This window comes from Crassostrea angulata, chromosome 9 (assembly GCF_025612915.1).
Source record: "Crassostrea angulata isolate pt1a10 chromosome 9, ASM2561291v2, whole genome shotgun sequence".
NCBI classification, from domain to species: domain Eukaryota; kingdom Metazoa; phylum Mollusca; class Bivalvia; order Ostreida; family Ostreidae; genus Magallana; species Magallana angulata.
The window spans coordinates 27,918,561-27,929,150 of NC_069119.1; the positions used below are offsets into that span (position 1 = coordinate 27,918,561).

The window sequence follows — 10,590 nt, forward strand, 5'->3', positions numbered from 1 at the left end:
TGAAAGTTTTATAGCATTCAGTAAAAAAATGTTCGACAAATGGGCTGCACAAAATTTGCGGGAAAAAAAATGATAAAAAGAAACCGTAGAAAAACAAAAGGATCTTCCGTTGGAAAGGGAAGACCCCAATAAAAAGAAACCGAAAAAAAAGCAAGAGGGTCTTACGTTGGAAACGGAAGACCCTAATATGAATAAGAATAAAAAAACCCGTAGAAAAACAAAAGCCTAGGGTAATCCGTTTGTAACCGAGCAGTCAAAGAAAACTGAAGATGGTGTACTGTGTATCCGATGATTTTATTTGAATAATAAATATAGAGGCATTGACCTACAAAATAATACATAATACGAGAAAACTGACCAAATGAAAGAAAATACATTAGCTATAAGTTACCACAAATTCATTATACGTTTCATAAAAAATCAATTACAGTGCGTACTGTAAAGAAAGCTAACCTTTGAACTTTACAGACACATTCCAAGTATTGTAACTTTAATTACAAAACTACACTTTATATTGACAATGCAATTAAAATAAAACCAGATTCCAACATTTACAGTGACAAGTAAAACATAACTTAATATGACATTTACATAACATAAGATGCCACAGATATCAACTGGATGGTATTTTCTTGAAACGGTATACTGCTCTTACTGAATTAGAATAATAAGTTACTTATTTATACACATAGCTTCAATATAATTGGTAAATATTATGAATTTTATTAAAGTCCCAGGGATTCAAACTCACTACTTACAGCTTCGTGGTTTACTCTCTAACCCATTGCGCTGCACTGTTAGGTAACACTTTTTAAAAAGAGAAATATTAGACATACACGCTTAATTTTATTGTTCATCTCCATGATTTCGATAGGAAGTACGTCACAATAAGGAGATGTCTCATACAAGCTTAAGCTTTTAAAAGGTCTGCAGTTTTACAGGATAGGGGGGAGGAAAGTCAAATATGCCTGATACGAGAAGTGTTTAGATTTGATACATGTTTTTTGTTTCATTTTATCATTTGAAGGTAACATGGACCATTATGATTTTTATGTGTAAAATGTAGAAATAAAGAAGACAATTTGAGTCATGTACAACATCAACATCGTATCTACATATGGAAGAGATGTGGTGTTGCTCATTTCCAGCAAAATTTCGAAATTAAATAATGCATTGCAATGCATTGCCATAATATAATCAATACACAAAACATCAATTCAAATAATAAATGGACAGTTTGTTTCATATTTTAAAAAACAAAATCAATAGATATGTTTAGATATATATTCGATCAGTAGAGATGTGTATATTTCACTCTCCAAGTAGACTGTCGTTTTAAACTTTTAAAAATTTATGAAGATATGTGGAAGACCAAAAACGGTTTGAGCTTTTTGCTTTACCTGAATGTACAATCTTTTTGTATTTATTGTATTCACGGAAGAGCATCCATTAGATGTCAGGACCTTGATGATAACTTAAGGGCCGAGTTACCGTTATTTGACATCTTCTCGAGCAGTAGACTTTCGTGTGGAACAAAGTGTACAGAAGAAGGCTATATGTGCCTGTCATATGCCTGGAACAGAGATAGCAAACGGTGCATGCTGTTCTATCAGAGATGTTCCAAAGACACCCAAAGAGATCAAACAGAGAAAAGCTGGGAACACTATGAAATACGAGGTGATGTATACATGTATATAAATTATATTAATAAATGTAATGTTAATAATTTTGGTGTACGTGTATACGTGTATTTTTTTCTTTTACATCATATAGATATTCATTAACAGCGAAGACTGAATTATTCAGATTACCTGATATTGCTTAATTTAAAAAAAAGGAATTTGGGACCTAAGAAATGTTATCATTATTTAGCAGTGAATGTTGATGTCATTGTTTTCAACAAGGTACACTGTAAACTTAAAGTTATGTTTTACGCACTATAATTTTTTTTTTTTTAAATCAATTTTTGATTGATTACTAAACAATACAAGGAACTTGAAAAATATTTGGTTTAAGGACCTCAGACAGCACACAGTCTTCACTTATGTATCCCCTTTATGAAAATAAAAGAGAATCTAACTTACGATACAATGATGTGTTGAAGAAACCGCCGTATGTGTAGAAATAAAACGGTCAATTTGTTTATGTACAACTGTTTATTTATTTATGTGTGTATACAAGTTGTAATAAATTTGAGCGTCAATAGTTTATCGTACACTACTTGTGGTCATCAAAGCGTTCACCGTCCAGTAGTCTGAGGGTTTATTACCTGATGGCCTTGTAATCTGAAGGCTCAATATCGTCGGTGTATTTGTTGAAAGTTTATGCATGTAAGTTTAAAAGGTTCAGTAATCAGAAAGCGCAAATAACATGATACGTTCCTGAAGTTTTGGACCATACCAAAATATACGGATTAGAAAGTATTTGTTTTATTAAACTGTTCCTCGTTCTAGTCAATTCATACTAACGTGCATTCCCAACTTTGTGCATGTCGGTAAACTTGACTATACAAGTCTTCAGTTCAAGTTTTCATTTGAGTGATTATACACTGAGAAACAACAAATATTTAGGCATTGAATCATTATTTTTGGAAAGATATAGTCTCATAACTGCAGCGGTGTGTGCATACAAATTGAGTAACGCTCTGTTTTATTCTAAGGGTAAGTTCAAATTAATGGAAGAGCCACTGTAACAGCCGCAAGCGTGAACTTTGATTCTCGCTTGTGACGTTGCATTTTACGTTTGTGACGTCATAATAAAACTCGTCATTTTAACCTTTGAGTACCTTGTGTGTGTTACGGTCTTATTACTGCAGTACCTTTTCACACACTTTTATGTAAAAAATATTTGGAATGTAAATATTTAGGGATAACAAATAATTTTAAAGCTATTCTAGTGAAACTTTACATAAAAACAGCTTTAATTATCTCCGAAATGAAGTACTAAATGGATTTGTGCAAGCTTAAGGTCACAATGACCATATAACACAACGTTGCATCATTGATTAGAACAACACAAATCAATCGTGTCATTAAAGGGGTTGTCTCAAAAGCTTTATAATGAAAATCAAATCATATGAGATAAATTAAACATCTATAATTGTGTGATATTATACTTGCTTTATCCAAAGCTTGGCAATTCTCGCGAATATATATACCATTTCATCTCACATCAAATAACACAATATAGATAACCTCTAAGTATATGATGAATATTTTTATCAAACATTTACAAGAAAACAATCAGAAAAAAAATCATTGCAATCCTGTGCATCTTTTTGATTAACATAAAATGATACACCGGTGTATAATAAAATTATTTTTTTTATAAAGATAAAACAGAATTTGAGTTGGGTCTTTGTTTGATGAACGCGGAATGGTGCATTATGAAATAAGTATTTTAAAGACAAAAACATTCTTTTTAATCAAATATTCAAATGATTTTTAGGGAATTCTCTTGTTGAAATCCCCATCTTTGATCGGTTGTGATTTATATTGGTTAATTTTCACGGACTGGTACATTTTTAAATAAAAATTTTATGTAGATGTTTACCGGAAGTTATCGCGTGTAATCCAACGTATCTGTGCTATTAAGTCGCCCCTAACATTGTCTGACATTTCAGTTATCATTCAGTTAGCTCGATAGCTCAGGTCCATCCTGTCTTTAAACAGTTTTAATTGTAGACTCTTATATCACTTCTAACATTATACTAATAAAAAAAGACTTCGCCCTTTTTCGGCTATATCAGTGAAAATATTGCAAACAAATAAGTATTTAATCGTATATGTATCCTTTTTTTTATCAATTAATAAATATCATATGATTTATTCAATATGTTTGTGAGTCGGCTAATGTAATAACATTGACCGAGTTGTTAGGAACGGTGTGCAATTAAAAAATATAAAAATGGTATTTATTTAGTAAACATGAAAAAATGACAAAAACAAACCGTCAATCATCTTCAAAATCCATAAAACGAAATACAAATTCAAAGCTAGCATCCTCTGCTGACATGTCACACCCGCCGTGTGCTATTTGTCGTAATCGGGAAATTAATCGGGTGATTAATTATGGCCTAACAATTAGTATGAAAAATGTATCTCAGCCTGCGATCCAGTGGAAAATTGTATTTGCTGACAAAGTCGTTGTATCGACCATAGAACTTACGAAAAGATGAGTTCAAACGAGCTTGTTGATAGTCTTGTCCTTTCAGCTTGTTTGTCAGTAGCTTGCCTCGCCTTAGAAACTGTTCATACGAAGAGCATGCCCTTGTGTATCAAATTACCTGAGAGACAAAAACACAATATGCAGGTGATGAAGGTATACTGCTACATAATTAAGGAAAGTAGACTACATGTATATGAAAATTGAAGTCATCGTGTTTATCATAAAGTTTTGTTGTTAGGTTACCATCAATGTCAATTTCCAGTAAAATTTATCCAAACATGAAACAGATGACGAAGACTCCGTGGTATCTTTTATTTCAAGTTCACTGGGAAACATCGAGTCGACGTAGGTATGGAAATAACGATTGTTAATTGGTAATGCGTCGTCGATATACCTGAATGTTTAGTTGAAGGCCACAGCCAGTGATTTATTTTTTTCACGTACAAGATTTTGAATGAGTGATTTCTGATTCGTAAGAATACAAAAATATCTGGTCTGCTAACTTTTGCACTTTTGCACAATTGTAACACATGGGGATTCCAACATATTGTTTTGAAGACTTGATTTCCAAAATCTACATAAATGTTGTCTATCAGACACTCAATCATCTTTTTAATGTCAACTTCAGAGTACTTGTAAATGTTTTTTTTAACAAAATATTTTTTTTTAATTTCCAATGACAAGGTAAGCATTTTTACGACTTCCATTTTTATTGACGAAACAACTGTCGATGATATCAAAAAGCCTAAATTTTAATTTGTCATAGGGAATGGTTGTATATAGCGTTGAGAAATCGTATGTTTTGATGCTATTGATTTTGGTAAGATTTTGTAACATCAAAGTTTCTAATAATTCTTTAGAGTTATTTAGTATCCACATCTGATATACACCACTCCTGGAGTATATCGTTTTACAGTACTCTTGAATTTTCTACTTCACTACTGTAAGAATTTTAGCAAGGAGTAAAGAGAGAGTTTTGGTAGAACATTTACTGGAACCTGCTATATATATATCTCTCTGTTTGTAAGGACGTTTGTGAAGCTTTGGAATCCAGTACATATCAGGCAAATTAATTTCGTTTTTTGGGGATATTAAAGATATCCATAACCGATTTATGATTCTGAAGTATTTTCTGCTTGGAAAGGCTACTATGGATGTCAGAAGGATTATCATCTGTAGAATCGAAGCCTTGTTCTTTGAAAATGCAATTAATATAATGTGCCTTACATACAAAGACAATGTTGTTACCTGCCTTATCAGCAAGGATCAGTACATACTGATCGTGCAATCTATCTAGTTCTTTTCTCACTTCTGCTTTATTGAAAACAGAAGGATGGTTTTCATTTGACCTCTCAGTCGTTTAATACGAGATTTTGATTTACATCTGATGCTTTTAACCCACTTTGACAAAGTATCAAGGTCTTCTTTTTCAGATGTTGCCCATTGCTTGGCGTAATCTTCAACATAATTCATGGTTTGTATAAAATTACGACGCCATGTGCAGGATCTAGGCTCCCTAAATTGTAGTCCTTTCATAATAGGTGATCCTGGGTCTTCTTTCATAACTAAATTAAGATCACGTATCCGGCAGAACTATAGTTGTAGGGCGAGGAACAACATGAACACGTTGAGGGTTCATCTTTCAGATGTTCGATATTAAAGTCTTGTAGAGTTTGTTTGTAATTCAAGAGTTTGGAAGAAATCGCTGCAGTAAAATTGTAGGAAATACAAGGGGTTGACTTTATCTTGAAATATGACGTAATGCAGGACTGAACTTTTTTGTAATAAAGAATATATTGCTATTATATTGTAGGAGTTGGGGCTATATGGACCGTGGATATCGGCCAGGGTAGTTCAGTCGTAGAGCTCCTGACTAGAGTTGCAGAGGTCTCAGGTTCGATTCCCGGTCCAGCCATATGTTTTCATTGTATTTATCTACTCATTCCTCCTTTCCTACTACAGATGGTGCCGTGACCAGTATTTGAGTCAATTTCAATTTTTCTATTTTTGTCATTAATTTTTGTTTTGCATGTATATTTCATTTTGCAAATGTTTGCAAATGACTTGGAGAGACGTCTCTCAGAAAAGGTAGACGATATTTTGAAACGGTATTCTTGAAAATCCGACAATAAACCGTTTGTTCATTTTGATGAAGCAAAAATGAGTAGTAAACCATTTTTAGAAGACCCAGAATACGTTCCCGAAACGCCTCAAAGTTCTCAAAGAAATGTGTTCAACTCCTGTAAAACGGACGGGTTAAATAAATCAAAAAGTTTTATGGAAACACTCAGTAAAACGGCATCAGGTTTTGATTCGCGAGACTTTGGGATAAACCGGTTTGAACATGTTTTTTGAACCAAGTCATAAGGACAGATGCGAGCTTAGAAATCGCGACGACCAGAAATATGTTAACACTACTCAGAGGTATTATGAACCAATATTTCACGACAAATGCGAGTTTAGAAATCACGACGACGAGGATTATGTAAATACTACCCAAAATTATCTGGGTGAAATGTCATGTAAAAACACAGCGCGAAGTCAAAATATATCATATACAGTAGTGAAAAAGATCAAACTACTACAATATTAACGAAATCGATTCCCTTATTGGCATACTGCAATTTGAAAACGTAACGTGGTGCATGAGCAGTATTTTCTTTTTGTATAGGTTTAAAAAGCCGATGACAAGCAATATCCATAATCATTAATCCGAGTCTGTATTTCGGAGTACAAAAGTCAAAATGCGGCTTTTCCTTGACTTTTTCAAGAAGATTGTTTAATTCTTTCAAAGCGACCAAGTAAAATTTGGTGCGAATGTAATGGATACCCAATTGTTTGTTTAACTAAAGTAATAATGAATCAAAGGAAACATCGTGTATAATTGGTTTGTTATAAGACCGATGTGCATGACTACGTCTACGTCGCTTGGTATATAACTGTTCTAAAAATAAAACCGAGATTTTTAAAATCCGTGAGATGTGCTTCTCGCGATTTTACGCGGATATTATTTTCACACATTTTATTAGGAATCGACAGTAAAGAAAGAGAGAGAAAGAGGGGGGGGGGGGTGGGTCGCTTAACCTCAATATATAGAAGATTTTAATTTTTGGTTTTGGTTTTCCCCCGTTATTTACAGAGTTGTCGGACATTGCGGTTGGTAAACCAGCTCAACAGTCGTCAACCTTTTCACTTTATGATGCAGAGAGGGCAGTGGATGGAAAAAGAAGCACAGACTTTCTGCAAAATTCCTGCTCACACACTGCGGATTCTCCAGAACAAAACCCATGGTGGAGAGTGGATTTGAGGGCTGTGAATTACATTGCTAGTGTCAGAATGCTCAACAGGGGAATGGACCGGTTCGGAATAGGTTAGTGTACCAAAACATCACTACATATTTTAAAAATTAAAAAAAAGTTTTCATTAGCTGGTTATATTAATTCAAAATATAATCGTGTATTTGTAAAAAAAGAAAAACCAACAACAACAAAAACAACAACAACACCAAAACAAAAACAAACAAACAATCAAACAAACAAAAACAAAACAAGACAAAAAAAACCAAACCACAGAACAAAAGAGTAAAAAGAACTATATTTTAAAGATTAATGTATAAATTTTTTTAAAAAGAAACACATGCCGCCAGTGTTATTTTGGCTGAAAAATGACCATCAAACGTGGCCAGTATAAATAAAACTTGGTTTTAAGTACTCAATATAAAAAAATGTATACACGTCATAATTCTATTAAAATATGATTTCTTTTTACACTTAGATGTTTCAGACCGGTTGCAGAATGTCACAGTCACTGTGGGGCTGACAGAATCTTCTGTAAACACAACCTGTGGTTTCTTTGCTGGTCCCGGTACTTTGTCTCAACTGGTTGTCCTTGACTGTCCACCAGAAACAATGGGGAGATACGTAATGGTCTCCATCTTGACCGGTCCTCTCACACTCTGCGAAGTGGACGTGATTGGTTTTTAATGCCCAAAGATTATAACAAACAAATCTTTTGCTGCTGGATTACATTTATCATGTATAGATGCACACATGATTGGGGTTTATTTTGGTACATTGCAAAAATATTCGTCTTGAAAAAAATGAAAAAAAAAATCGACATCAACATAAATTATTCCCAATTGCTACCCCTATCCTATTTGTATCATGTTTTTTAAATGTCAAAATCAAATTTAAGTCTCGTTAAAATGCAACAGAGAGAAAACAGAAGAGATCGAGGCATATCATGTATATATAGTTTGGGACATGGCTGTATAATTTAGAGATGCGGTCTATGGACATCGTTTTTTTATAATGTACGTCATATATTTTACTTCATATCCTGGTTGCAGCAACACTGGTACTTTACATGTTTACGATGTTGAACGTTTACATCTCTTTTATCTTTGAAATTTGTTAAAGAAGGAAGTAGTTTTACTATCAAATCATGTAAGATAAAAACTTGATTTTGCAACCAAATAAAATTTTTCATCCAGTATTGAATGAACAAAATATAGCCTTTAGCAACCTGTGTTTTGATTATTTAATGCCAAATTAAATAAACATAATGATTATACAAAGAAGAAGTTCACACTGACGATTTTTCCGCTTTGTTTTGACTCATCCGAGCTGAAAGCTTAAATGAGCTTAGCACAAAGTACCTTTGGGCAAAGGGATTCAAAGTTGTGAAAATTAAGGACCATCTCCTTTTTCAAGGGAAGATAATTATGAATTTTTGAAATCATCTTCTCAAGAACCATTTGGCCAGAAAAGATGAAACGTGTGTGGAAGCATCCTCATGTAGTGTAGTTTCAAAGTTGTGAAAATCATGACCCCAAGAGGTATGGAGGGTCCACTATTGGGGCGGAGGGGGGTCGAACTTTTACAAACGAATATATAGAGTGAAAATTTAAAAAAATCTTCTCCTCAGAAACTAATCAGACAGGAAATCTAAAACTTGTGTGGAAGCATCCTCATGTAGTGTAGATTCAAAGTTGTGAAAATCATTATCCCAAGGGGCAGGATGGGGCCATATTTGGGGGATGAACTTTTTCATAAGAACATAAAGAGTAAATCTTTTAAAATCTTCTTCTCAGAACCTAACCGATTAGCCAGGACAGCTGAAACATGTGTGACCCCTGGGGTAGAATGGGATCACAATGGTGGGGGGGGGGGCGAACTTTTAAATAGAAATATATAGCGCAAATCTTTAAAATTCTTCTTCTCGGATATTAATGTTTGGAAGCATCCTCAGGTAGAGTAGGTTTACGGTTGTTCAAATCATGCTCGCCGGTGGTAGGGTGGGGTCATAACGTTAGAGGGGGAGGGGGGCAGAAATTTACATAGAAATATAAAGAAAAAAAATAAGCTTTATTAATAAAACATTTTTTTTCTAAAAACCATTTGCCTAGAAAAGCTGTCACTTTACTGAAAGCAACCTAAGATAACGTTAATTCAAATTCTTTCAAATCAAAATCATGAGGGGTAGGGTAGGACCAGTTTGGGGATCCAATTTTACAAAGGATAATATCTTAATATTCACAAAAACTGAAATGTTATAATATAAGGTTTTACTAATATGCAAGCATTTTGACATATTGCTGATTTCTTAAAATTGTTTAGACTTTGGCCCCTGGACGATTCTTTGGCCTCACAATGGGCTCAGAGTTTGATGTAGGTTTATAGCCCGTATATAAACAATTGTTTAGGATCTTTTTGAGAACTGCAATGCTCAACAGGTGAAATGACTATAAAACCATTCTTTTAGAAAAGGGACTTGATTATAAACATTAGAATATACAGGGTGAACAAATTGATTTTTTATTCATACAGGATCTACATGTATTATACTACATTGTCCAGAAAAATTGTGTATTATGACTCTATTAAGCTGATTTCATCATACTTATTGTTCCTCATGTGAGCGATGTGGCCCATGGGGCTCTTGTTTGCTATTGAGATCATACCTGAAACGATATAAAAGAAAATGAAACAAAAACTGACAAAACCCACATACGACATGCTTACCCATTACTTGTCCATGCATCACAAAGTAAACACCGGGATATGCATTAAATTCACAAAAATGTCTAAACCGAGCGTAATTTTAAAAATCATTTCATTTTTACACAACGCTGTTTATTTGCATGTGTTTCCAATGGAAACGTAAACACCCTAAATTATCAGAGATTTCACCGACTTTTGTCTCTTGCTTTTAACAACTAAATTTGTGTGTTGTATTTCGCATATGTATAGCCCTGACTTTTTATCTCAAAATTTAAAGGGTTCATACTTCTAAAATAATAATGATCCATATTATTGAAGATTGCATGTATAGTATCAGGCATTCGGCGAATTCTACTATGTGCACACACATTACGCCTCGCTCGCACTACTTTGTTAACTATGCAGTGACAGCGTTGTGTAA

The 10,590-nt window shown here is 33.7% G+C and overlaps 1 protein-coding gene across 1 annotated transcript; it reads left to right on the forward strand.

The window, feature by feature from the left end:
* The first annotated feature begins 1,361 nt into the window (after positions 1-1,361).
* On the forward strand, positions 1,362-8,533 carry LOC128162248 (fucolectin-4-like). Its single transcript, XM_052825416.1, has 4 exons — positions 1,362-1,677; positions 2,783-2,790; positions 7,309-7,537; positions 7,942-8,533. Exons 1-4 carry the CDS (start codon positions 1,362-1,364, stop codon positions 8,148-8,150), a joined length of 762 nt encoding a protein of 253 aa, XP_052681376.1. The 3' UTR covers positions 8,151-8,533.
* The last annotated feature ends 2,057 nt before the right edge of the window (positions 8,534-10,590 follow it).